The sequence below is a fragment of the Toxotes jaculatrix genome, chromosome 19, assembly GCF_017976425.1.
Source record: "Toxotes jaculatrix isolate fToxJac2 chromosome 19, fToxJac2.pri, whole genome shotgun sequence".
In the NCBI taxonomy this organism is placed as follows: domain Eukaryota; kingdom Metazoa; phylum Chordata; class Actinopteri; family Toxotidae; genus Toxotes; species Toxotes jaculatrix.
The window spans coordinates 4,752,510-4,765,802 of record NC_054412.1 but is presented as its reverse complement, the minus strand read 5'-3'; the positions used below and the strand labels follow the sequence as shown (position 1 = coordinate 4,765,802).

Here is a 13,293-nt window from a genome sequence, read left to right as displayed (position 1 = left end):
TTGATTTATTTAAACACATGGGCACGCAAAAATGCACCTAAAATTTTATCTACATCCTCATATTTAATAAATATTTCCATAGAAGCAATTGGTTACAAAATTTATGTCCGACTCTGATCTGAGACAAGAGACCAAGTGAAATGATTAAACTGCTCAGTGAGAAATGGTGCTCATAAATAATTCTGATGACTTCCAACTTCTTTTCCATCCTGGGGTGTTGCTAACGAGTGGCTGGGGATTATGAGGAGGGCTGTCAAAAGGTGTGCAGCCCGCGGAAGGAACGACCGCTCATTAGTCTGGTTAGGCCTTATTCCTCAGCACACAGGGTTATTTGGCTCTCTGGTGTAATGGGCTGTAGTGCCTCCACTTTCAGCAAACTGTTTGTTGGTAAACTTTCAGTGTGAGGCTGTTAAAATTCAATAGTGATAAATGATGATCAATAATTATTCAGTGATCAGAGATTGTCCACGACAAGGGACAGTGTAATATAAGGGCGTGTTACTGGGATGATTTTTAAAATCTTTTAAAAAAAAAGCAAAAATAAAGACAAATCAGGTTAATTCAAAGAGCCAATGCAAAGAGATGATACTGAAGAACAGAAAGGAAACTGTAGGTTTGAAATCCTCATTTTTGTAGTTAGAAAACTACCAAACTAAATTACGTTCTTCTTTAAAGCGGTTCAGAGGCAGACCTGATGACTTGTTCATTAATTGCATCTACTTGTCAAAGTATGAAACATTAATTTACTTGGTGACGTGCTAGATGGCACTGTTGATTAACATTACGCTGTTGACATGATATGTAAACAAACAAATTAGCCAAAGATGATTTTCTTTCACAACGTCATATCAGTTCATATCCCTACCCCCATATCTTTGAATGATCCTAATATTATTTTGGACATATTTAATACTGTTTGTCTCCCCTCTCATTACAATAGCCAGAATCATATCACATGTTTCCCTGTCCATCTTTTCCCAGCACAGAAGTGGACAGGGAATGATTTAAAGTGTTGGGTGCCTGCCCTGACTCAGTAACACAACCAGCCGACCCTTGAACTCTGCAGTGAAGTGAGAAATGTGAGCAGAGGGGAGGGCCGCTGGGTGATAATGAGGATGGTGCTGCTCTGTAACTCAACACAAACATGCATGGGAACCTCCAGCACCACTGTGTGTGTGTGTGTGTCTGTTTATGTCCAGTTCTTTGTGATATAACCAACAGCCTGCACACAAATGCTGTCCACTCTGATAGTCATCACGGATTTGCATTTATGCCCAGATAAGGTGTTGCAAATGACAAAAAAAAAACCTCATGAACTAACATGGAAAAAGAAATTTATAGTAGGCTAGCCGACCCAAAATGTAGTTATCTCATCACAAAATCTGCGAAGGGGTCAGCTGAATATTTACTTTTGCCTTCAAGAGGACACAACATGACATGACCCAGCTACACCTGTGGTGTCACACGACCTTCTACAGTGATAACTTGCAACCTGCTGCAGACCTCGCACCTCTTATGAATTATTCACCGCCAATTTTCCAATTATCATACTTCTTCCAGGGGTTGGGCAGACATACTGAACATTCTGCCATGTCTGGGAATAGAAGAGACTGTCTCAGTGCTCACACTGACCTTTAGAAAGCCTAATTCTTCCATTCCCTACAAGGAATTTGAGATGATACAATGATATAAGATTTTAAAATGAGTAAAATGATCCTTCAAAAGATCAGACAATATTATTTGACAATCCAGATTATTATTACATCATATGTGGGCTGATCAAAGGAGATCAAATAATGTGAAAGAAATGTATTCTTCTTTCAGTAGTTTCTATCTATTGTGCCCTTCTTACTGTGTTCACAAGAAAGAATGATGGCACAACCATAATGGATATATAGCCTAGTGACTTCCCGTTTTTACTCCAGCCTTATTTCTCTCTACCTCCAGCAGCGGCAGGCAGCCAGGCTTCATTAGAGTCTTGGAAACGAGGTGTCAACACCTGAGATCAGCCAGCAGATGACGGCCCCTCCCCTCGTGCCAAACCACAGCCGTCACCCCTCGACACTCGGCCACATTTCACACCCAAGGAGGCCCGAAGCATTGTCACCGGTACCAAGGTGAGAGGGGAGAGGTGTCTGTGACGGGCTGCCAATAGAGCTCTGCAGGTGTTGCCCTCCAACTGAACAACAGTTCCAGCTGGGTGAGCAAAAACATGCCCTCACATCCCCCGAATTTTATTCACACTCTTATTGCTCAGTGGCCCAATTAAATCAGGCTTTACTTGATATGCACAGCTCATAAAAACATCCGAACCTGGCAGTGGCAGGTTTTACAGTTGTGACCATGCAATTATCACTCTGACACGTAAAGTAAGCGTGAAACCAAAATTAAAACAGTGAATATGTCATCATTACGAATTTGTATTTGCGGCATTGTCAGTCCCACGTACATCTGCATTACTGACTGACAGCTCTGCCCATTGAAATGTCTCAGAAATATCACTGAACATGTTGTGACTAATGATGCACGTAATGATATACAACAATTATGTTCCTATTAAGAAACATATTCTCTGGAGCCAAAATATTCTGCTTCATTTCAACATGTCTTTTTTCTTGAAGACCATACAGTACATCGTGTCAAAAAGAAGATTAATGAGACACGTATCAGAGGACTGACAGCTCTGTTGTGTTGCTACAACGCCACAGACAGCACAATGTAAATTCACATCATTCAATCACAATGAGAAGCTTCACTCCTTTAAGAACAAAGCAAAAAAAAGTGGTCACAGCCATACTCTATATATCACGCTTGTTGTTGTTTTGTCTGTCTTGGGCTCTATGACCAACCACTGGGATGCATCAGCGCAGAGACAAGTGCAATATCCTTAACTGACCCCATAAACACTGTCTGTTGTGTTTGTTGGGATTCTGGCCAAGCTGGAAGCACCACAGCCGGAACTGAACCTGGATCCCTGCAGCAACTGGGGGAGGGGGGTTGTTTTTCCTCTGCGCCACAGAGGCACTCATTTTATATTGTTTTTTGTTTTAATCTAATTATCTGTAGTTTACACCACAGAGCCTGTACAGAATCTGCACTTTCTAATTCATCCCCATTATTTGACAGGACAGCTCATCTCGATAAGAGCCGACGGAAGGGAAAGAGGATAAATTGATGGGTTTCATCAGAAGAAATCACAAGTGTCTCTTTGATTTACAGTCTTATCAGGAAGAGAGACTGCCAAGGAGCAAAACTAGACTACACACTTTATTTGGATGGAACATCATTTGGAGCGTCTGTTTAACTATGCAGGAGACATATTTTTCTCAGATGAGGATAGGTCCCAATTTAATTGCTCAAGGATCCAGTTACTGGGAGATGTAATTAATTTTTTCGAGAGGGGACACAAACATCACGCATAATAATGGAGCTCCAACTTTCTGTGTTTTCATACTTCATCAGAATTAACATCATCCTCCAGATTTGGGAAACTCATCTACTGATCATTTGGATTAACCAATGAATGAGACCACACGTCTCGTCTTTCACAAAATTAAATGTCTGAATATTCATATGTGGGTCAGTTTCAAGAAGTTGAATAATCCGCACTCAGTTAATTACATTTCAGGAATGTCTCTGCTGGATATGATTTAAGATTTTGCAAATCCTCATTTTATCATCTTATCAAGAAGTTAATAGTGTCAAATAACATCCAATTTAAAATCAATTTCAATGAACGCATTTCAAACATGATGGGTAGTGTTAAACTAACTGGAGCCCCAACAGGGCTGTGGGGTTACAAAGACAAAAAAGGTTGGGAACCACTGAACCAACACAAAAAAAAAAAAAGAAAGAAAAATCTCTGTATTTTCAGCTTGAAAGACAGTGGTCATCACCAGTTGTCAGCTGAAGTATTTTCAGAAGCAAACATCTCCAGAGTACTGCCCTGGCTTAAAGGTCATATACTTTGTAGCTGCTATAGCTGCCTGTTTCATGCCAAGCTGCCACTGACTTATCATTTCTTCACAATATCTGCAGCAGCCTTACAAATGTCCAACTTTAAACAAAGCTGTGCACCAGCCTCACCTTAGCTTCCGATGTGGATTCCAGGAAACATAGACGGTTTCCGAGTCCCTCAGCGGCCAGGCAGAACTTGCGGTGCTCCTTCTGGATGGTGGCCACACTCTGGAGCACCACCTCATCATCCTGCCGGAAAAGAAAAGAGCAATTAAAAAAATTATTAAAACAGTGACCTACCCCCAAAATAAACGAGACAAAAAGAAAATAATCTATATTAACTGAGTTTTTGTAGCTTCCTTGGAATCTAAATATACCACAGTTTAAGTTTTAAATTGACACCCAGATATGCACCATTGATTATAGAGGTCAGGGCTGCAAGTGAAGTAAAAGCAGCACATAAGATAAACTGATGTGCAGAGAACATTGAGATCCATTGCAGTAAAAAAAAAAAAAGACTACAGGATGAGAACAGCATTTTTTTGGGTCATGTTTTTATACAGTGAAATAACAGGATATTTATCAAAAATCAAATAAAAAGTGCACATTGCAACCAGAAGGTTCAAACAGATCAACTAACAATGAAAGGAAAACGCAAGGAAACATCTTATTAGAACAAACAATCGTTTCAGCAGCAAAAAGAAAAGAACAAAAACTACATTAATCAATAGCAGGGAGGGCAATCGAGCTTTGAGTAATATCACTTCTAAACCTGTTACGCAGACTTTGGCATCTCTGTGGGAGAGAGGAAGACCTCGATTCAATCAGCGCAACCAATAAATGGACATCTGTATCTGTCAGGAAGGAGAGGGTCGGGCTCTGTTTAGCAACACACACATACACAGACACACACACACAGATATTGATTTGTTGGTGCATGTGTGTGTGTAGTGTGTGTGTGTGTGTGGTGTGTGCATGTCTCCTGCCAGCTCACGTCCCACACTAATGCGAGCTGATGGTTGCCATGGTTCTGGCTCCCACCTCCTTCACAGCAGTATTAATTCAATAGATTTAGATACAGGCTGCACAGCACCCACAGACTCAGGAGGCAAGACTCTGAAACAAAACTAGAAAATTTACTGTGATCGCAAAGTAAACGCAACTGTGTGAGGAAAATCATTTAGGAGGGTGTTTTAGTTTTTCAGTGTACCCGATATCAGATGTCAGACATTTTCTTGCTGTAGAACGCACTCATTACCATCTCTTGGAAACAAGAGAAGAATGTCTCTTGAACAGAATCCAGGACAGTTTTCTGGGAATTAGGACACATTCTTCTGTTCTTTCAGAGGATTTCAAAGTTCAAACAGACAATGTAGGAGGACTAAAGTCAGTCTCTTTGTGTCGTAGTTCCTGAAGATGCTCCATTTTGTGCTGGCGTTGCACCACAACTTAGATCCTAAGTCTTTCTGGTTTCTACATGTGGGAGGTGTTCGAAATCGGAAAGGTAACGACTGGACTGTCTTCTCCCACAACAATGACACACTTTAATTAACCAAGCCATATGAAGCGGTTCTTGTAAAAATTGGAGTCGAAGGCTAGAACAAATCAGCATCTTTGATATCACTCAAAAGTATAGCCACTGACCCCTGTAATTAAAGTGCAAGAGCACTGAATAGTTGACGTTAAATGGCAGCAGTAATACTGTATTTTACCCTTAGTAAACAAAAATTTCACAGTCTTTAGCAGATTAAGAATTTCTACTTCAGAGATGTAGTCAACATTATCCCACAGAAACACAGCTCAAAGAGGAAAATATGGCTGATATTGAGGAATAAACAAATTAAGGTTAAGGGAGAATTTAGTAATTTAAACAGCAGCTAATTAGAACAGAAGCTAATTAGAGCAGGTCCAATGAAAAGGCAAAGTTCTTCAATATTTGTGATGGATCAACAACTTTTATTAAAGACGCAGTAAATTTTGGAGAGTCTGTGTTATGGGACTATCTGGAAGCACTTTTAATGGATAAAATGAAGCACAGTAGAGTTAAATGTCATGGTGAAGTAAACTGAGGGGCTGAGCTGGCACAACGGTCCATACCAGCAGCGCTTTAAATACCCCACCACCCGACTTTGGGCTTCAGGGAGGTGATTACTGATAGCAGAAAGCATCGGCATTGGCTCCGAATCACGGCTGCTGCTTTCCTGGTAGTTGTGTGTGGTGGAGGAAACACAGCTTGTTGTTTAAGGCTTACAGACAGGGAAACTCAATATGGCCACAGGATGACCGTAGACTTGTCACCTCTTTAAAATCAAGTAAATACGCCTCTTTCTTTTCAGCTGTTTGGAATTCTGGTGGCCTTATGAAACCAGCAGGGTCTGGCACCATCACTTTACTGACATACTGCGTCTACATGTGTATGTACTGGAGTATGCCTCTCTTATGGCTTATGAGCAGGCTAACGGGTGATTATTAGCGCAAAATGAGGCTATTAAAGTGACCAGTTTGTTTTAGAGATGTTCTATTTCTCAGTATGAATCCCCTAAAGCAGCAATTAAATCTAAACATGTGACTTCAGCTAGGCAACAATATACACCCTGCAATACAACAGCACACCAGAAACTGCAGCCTCCAAAATGGTCAACACATCTCTAAAACAGTTTGAACAAATACTGAACATTATAACCTTCATGAAGGTCGGGTTTGTTGCAGGACTGTTTGTACTGCACTGCATTGGTTTTAACTGGGTGCACCTAAGAAACTTCCAACTGAGTTTATATTCATGCATACTTGAATTCAGAAATGGGCAACCATGCTGAAGGGCTCAGATGCATAAAAATTGATGGGTATTTTCCCTCACTTTGAGTGAGGCGCAGCTTCAGAACCAGAAGTGGTCGGAGTTGCACTGGGGATCAAAACACTACATAGACTGGATGCCATCCAGTCATCTGAGCAGTGTGAAGCAATGGGAGGAAGAGCAGAATGGATGATAACGCCAACATCGTTCTAAATAAATACAGCAGACACACAGCAAACACACAGGCGACACCGTTTATGGGACGGTTTGATCTCAAGAGTGGACGCATAGTGGCATTTTCTCATAAAATCCAATCGCTATGATCAGATCTCAAAAACTAATGAAATGGCCATGTGTACCCACAGCCAAGACTCTTTATTAAGACACTTTCTGTCGCTCTCTGCAGCCCTAACTTGATCCCAGGCCAGAGAATCTGGTGAATCTGAAGCAAAGTGATCCTCACAGCAGCAGTGCGACCATCTGCTAGACAGCTAAAGAGCAGCATCAGTACTATGTATAGGGTCCTGGCCTGTAGCAGGAGGAGGTAAGTGAGGGTTGGGTGGCTGCTTCACCCACCTTCCAAGTGCAGAGCGGGAACTTGACCCTGCCCTCTCCTAGCCCGACCCCACCCATCCTCACCACCCCTAGATATCCCTCTGGATCCTTTAGACCCAACGCTTCTCCACTCTAACAAAGAACATTTTCCAACCCAGAGTTTTTTTTCTTGAACGGCCACTCGCACTGTTGGATGTAAACGCTGCTCCTCAAAAGACCCCTCAACATATCCCCAACTCTTGCTTTTCCTCTCTTTCCCCCCTGCTTCGTTCACCAAGCGGTCAGCCTATGTGTGCCTTAACAGACAGCGACAGGTGTGTCAGTGTGTGCGCGGCCCGATGCATCCACCAGCCGAAACCCGAGAACTCCCGATGCTCCAGCGTGCCAAATAAACTCCCACAACTCAACCAGCACTGCCACCAATGTGAACTTGAGAAAAGGTGAATCTGTTCAATCCCTCAGCGCTGCTATTTTGACACGCATGCTTTGCACATGCTCAGTGGAGATTAAGAGGCAAGCAGTGAGAAGGAATAAAGGCAGACGGGGGTTAAAAACTGTAGGGAATAAAGAAAATTCCTGCACGTTTGTCTCCTTGTTCACACTGTCTCAGTGTGTAGTCTGTCTAAGTCGCTCTGACTCTGCTCAGGAGTCGTGTTTCTCATAAATGTCAGGCAGGGTGCTAAGTACAGGCTGAGCTACATGTTTTTAGTGAAGCTTAGCTTAGCAACATGGGGAGCAAAGTAGATACAGTGTAGATGTGTGAGAAGTATAACCTGATAAGCTGGATAGGGGCTGATGTTGGTGCCCATCAGAGCATTGAGATTCAAAGCCCAAAATGTTTATTTCTGGAATACAAGAACCTGTATTAAAGAGCCTGGGTGCCTTTTTTTTTTTCTTCACCCCAAGCTGTGGAAGTATCACAGCTAACAAGAATCTTTGCATTCGTAAGTCATCTGTCAAACATCAGCGCCAGACTACGAATAATTAAGTTAACAAAGTTCAAACCTAAATGTTAAATTTTTAAAACCTCGTAGAGCCTTAGGAAATGGGAGGAACGGAGACAGAGTGAAAGGATGATTAAAAGGCAAAGGGGAAGCTGACGAAGTGCAGTGACGGTGAAAAATAGAGCTCGAAGATGAAACAGAAACAGAACAGGATGTAAACAAGAAACAGGCAGAAACGGGAGGAATGAGAAACTGACTTTTTAGCAGGGTCACATTTTACTCTCAGTCGGTAGTGTATTAGGTATACCTAGCTAAAGCAAATGCAATGTACTGTATTCAGCCTATCCTCAATGTAAATGGGGCGGATAAAATAATAGAGACATATAATACAATACATTTCTAAAGCCAATTCATAATATACTCTGTGTAAGCAGCAATAATAATAAACTGGGTCACTCAAAGTTTTGAGTGATTTTCTACAAAATCCAGACGGTTTTCCATTATAACTGATCAATGAAGCATTTAAATGAATAAGATTTAGATCCAAGCTGCCATTTAGCTCCAGAAACAAACAAAATGAAAGTGAGCAGCATGGAGCCGGAGTATCTGCTGCCTCAGCAGGACATATCAGGATTCAGACCATTCTGTGTAAATTATTCATTCTAGAAATCTTTTATATGAACAGCTTCACAGAGTCTTCATACACCTTATTACAGATAATGACATTATTTAGTGTTTTTCCTGAATGCAAATGAGACAAATTAGGGCCTGCTCAGATAGAAAAGGACACTTTTCTAAGGAGGTGGTAAGTTGTTCTGAGAGGCATGGAAAGCCACATCAGTAATTGTTTTTCGAGCTTTGCTGTCTCCCCATCAGAATGTTTGCATCGTGTTCAGTCAGTCGCTTACTGCTCCTGCTCTGTTGTCATTATGTGGTCACCCTGGTTTGACTGGTGGCTCTTGCTGTAGCACCTCAAGCTTCTCTTCTCCGCACAAGGTGTGGCAGCTGAACTTGGCCAAGTTTGATTTTGGTTTCATTTTTTCAGATGTTTCTAAAACAAAAAAAAAATGTCCTCTCTGCACTGTTTTGATAACTTGCTCAAGGACAGACTTTCAAGTCATTAGACTACTTTGTAAAGTATGGAGCAAACTGTGGCTAATACTCACTAAAGGTTTTGTGTTTTGTTTTCATCCATAATTAATTCGATAACAGTAATTTAAAAAAATAGTTTTGAAGTAGTTTTGAACTTGCTGCAGGTGATCATACGGCTTCAGAGAATCCTCAAATCTGTTTTGCAGAAGATCTTTATATATTTAAAAAAAAAAAAAAGGATTCAAAACACTCTTCAAAGACCAGAAATATCTCTGATATCAGGAGTTACAGACAGAGATTTGTCAGTTGAGGTTCATTTAACATTATACTATCATGTCACACATTGTATGCAGACATATGAATATATATTATGTGTGCAGGTGTGCATTTGCAAGTGTGTGTGCATATCTGAGACGGCATCATGAGTCAAAATGAATAATGCAGCACACATCTGAGCTCTGTATTAAAAAAAACTGCAATAAAATTCCACAGTCAAGCAAGTTTTGCCCCACAGTACACTGCCATGGATCACAGACTCCTAGATTTATATGGTGTTCTTATAACAAATTGGATTTTCTTGGCTTAGTTTGTATGCATATTGCTTTAGAGCTGCTTCAAATAATGGAGGCTTCCATGCATGCAAGGCCGAGGCGTCCACCTCAGCAGAAGCAATGAGAAATGGGGGTCCTCTGGTCAGGGACGGAGCTGGAGCCTCTGTAAAAGTCCATCATCTCTGTCTGATGAGACAGAGCGGACACAGGCAAGATGTAGTGGAGTGTGAAAAGGTAGAGAAGATTCTGAATGTGTGTGTCTGTGGCTGTGAGGTGAGGGAGTGAAAAATAAGACAGAGAGAGAAGTGCAGAGAGCAGGTGAAGTGAAGACATTTACCTGAGGCGAACCTAAGCCTTCTTTTCTCCCTCTAAGCTCAGAGCTCCTGACCCAGGCCAATAGTTGTTTTACCCTCCATCCTGTCACTGCTGTGTGTGTCCAATTTGATGCACATTTAAGATGATTTCAGCTCTTGTGCTACAAAATCCTCAGAAGACATCAACACGATAAGGCAAGCACTTTTCCCTCTGAACAGATTTCACAGAGGTCAAATATTCATTTGTCAGACAGACTGAATAGATATGGGTCAATAGAGGACGTGACACAAGATAAATCCAATGAGCATTAAAGAGTTTCGCAATACATCAGTAGGAGTCTGTGACAAGGTAAACCTCCCTCTCTACAAGGGCTGGAAATGGTTTCCAGATCCATCATGCTACAAGATGTCATCACCAGACACAGCTGCCTTGGTTGGTTGCACACAGCAAATAGAAAATGGTGTTTCTGGGATGTCAGCAGGCTTACTGAAAAACTGAACGAGTGAGTTATTAGCAAAACGACAAATAGAATCATGTTTTCCTAAAGTGAAACATCCTTAAATCCCATCTTGTCAGAAAATAATTTAAATGGGATCAGTAATTCAGATGTTTGTTAGCTGTCGCTGGGGAGGAAAAAGTGGGTTTGGGAGTGACTGACTGCTTGATCCTTTCTCATTATTACTATGAGCTGCCCTTGAGCAAGGCACACTGCACCAGTGCTGTTCGGTGACTATATAGCAAGGTGGTCTAATTTAAGTGCTTTCATGCATAGCACAAGCAACCCCCTAAAAAGAACTTGGCTTTAAATCTAAAGCGTCTATTCCCGATTATGTATAAAATCATCTGTTCTCTCCTTCCCTTGCATTAATCATAGTAAGAAGCTGATTGACAAAACATATTTTCAGGGCCTTTAAAATGGTTTAATAAAAGGCAATGGACAATGCTAACTGGTTACAAGAAGAAAACCATAATGGCCAAAGAGCTGACAACAAACCGAACAGTGTAGGCATTAAATGAAAATGAACTGAGTGACCTGAGGACACTTAAAACTCTAAGAGGCTCACCGTCTGCACCTTTTTTAGTCCCCAGCTGATTAATGAAGGTAATTATTTGGGTTGAGAGTCCACTCACTGCTGCTGCTGCTGGTGCTGCTGCTCCTCCTGAGACTATACTGCTAACTCTGCCTGGACCTCCGAGCCAATATGCTGCTACACAGTTTCCTGCTGAAACTGAAATATCAATGCACTCTAGATAGAAGATAAATTTATTTGTATTATTGATTTTGATATTAAACCTGACGCACACGGTGTGAAATGATATTGTTGAGTAAGTGCATTTACATGAACTCCCACTAGGTATTGGATTTTGACTGTATAATGCATCCATAATTAAATCAGTTATATTCTTTACATTTGTGAGACAGCAGAAACTGGGCTTAATGACAGTGAGGGCAAAATAATCAGTCAAAGTGGATAAATATGTAACTTATATGTAGGTAATATATCCCTGACATTGCAGGCTTATATTATTTTATAGTTAATGAGTTTTTCCATATTAATATGTAGTATTTTAGGAAGGAGCACTTACATAAGGCATATAGGTGAAGACGAACCTGAGGCCACAGCATAGCTGAAAATGACAAAGAGCCCTGTCCTACCGCCTTCATAATTTATGTGTATTTCATAAGCTTTACAATGCCAGTTCAAGGTTGAAGACATAGAATAATGCAAAGACAGCCTTCTTTCTGGAAAACAAAATACCACTGGATGATGCAAACCTTTTCTCCAGGCAGAAGCAGCCAGAGATGAATAAAAACACCTTTTTCACCTCAATTCATTTTCAACCTCATGTTGATTTTGGTCTAATATAGTTCCTGTACTCACTAACAAGTTCAAGTGCAACTCCAAAGAAGCTCATCTCAGGTGAAATTTTTTTTATCAATATCAGAAATGTCAGCTCAGGTGATCAATTAGTCTGTTAGTTAACTAAACAGGGTCAAAACCCTCGTATCTAATTTACGACGGAAAAGCACTGAAGCACAGATTGTGATGTTGGGTGCTGTCACCTTTGCGTCAAGGTTGTGTAAATGATAGGTATGGCAGCAGGCTCACTGTCCTTCAGTACTGATGACTGAAAGAGCAGAAGCTGCCAGAGAACACTCTGTTGCATTGCCATCCCAGCCTGCTTAATCAATACAGAGGAAATCCTTCCCATTCAATTTAGATCAAGCTGAGCGAGGTTCACCTGAGGCTGCAGGGCAACGTTACCTCTTCTCCCTCTCTCTGTCTGTCTGTCTGTCTCTCTTTCCAGCACCGAAGAGGGAAACTTTGCAAGGGCATCAACTAGTGCAATATGGTAAATGCTGCCGAGTGGAATGATGGCTTGATGACTCAGAGACGGCATAGATTTTCTTTTCACAAAGAAATTACGAGTCCATGGTGCTCCTTACATTTGATTATTCCAGGTCGTGTCAGCAAACAGTCAGCACAGCTGAGATATCTGAGCTCATTTTCCAACAATCAGAAGAATCCATTTGCTTATATTCATTCTTCCGGGGTTTAACTTCCACAGCAAATTCCTTTCCTTAGACCTGCTGATATAAAACTTTTTTTAAAACTCACTGAGAGACATGCAATACCACCAGAATGATATACTCCACTGTTAATGATACACACTAAACATTATCACCAAGACATTTATTGTCACTAGAGATTATGTATTACTATTGAAAGCCCCAAAACATCTTCCTAATGGACTTTGAAGTGAAACTGGACAAGAATTCACTTTAAATCTGAACTTTTAAGCAGCTGGACAAACCTTCTGCTGATGAATACAACGTGATATGAAACAGGTTTTGTTTCTGTATTATTTCAGTGTGTATGAGTTAAGCAACTTTCCACAGAGTGTCAAATTGCATTCCTCCGTGCTTCCTGACAATCACCTGACATCTGCAGCTACAAATGCTCTAGGAAATAATCTTTCAAAAGCATATAACAACATCCATTTCACTTTGTTTGGGAAATCCTTTTAGCCGAGGCACTAAATATCAAGTTAGGGCTGAAACCAACCCAAACTGACCTCTGAA

General features: G+C 41.0%; 1 protein-coding gene across 4 annotated transcripts in view; it reads right to left on the bottom strand.

Annotated features, from left to right (window-relative positions):
* The window catches only part of ryr3 (ryanodine receptor 3), a 115,927-nt gene that overhangs the window by 98,957 nt on the left and 3,677 nt on the right, over positions 1 to 13,293 (bottom strand). For all 4 annotated transcript variants that reach the window (XM_041064031.1, XM_041064032.1, XM_041064034.1 and 1 more), the window contains exon 2: positions 4,087 to 4,206. In XM_041064031.1, coding sequence (XP_040919965.1) covers positions 4,087 to 4,206 — 120 coding nt within the window. The remainder of the gene's footprint in view (positions 1 to 4,086; positions 4,207 to 13,293) is intronic.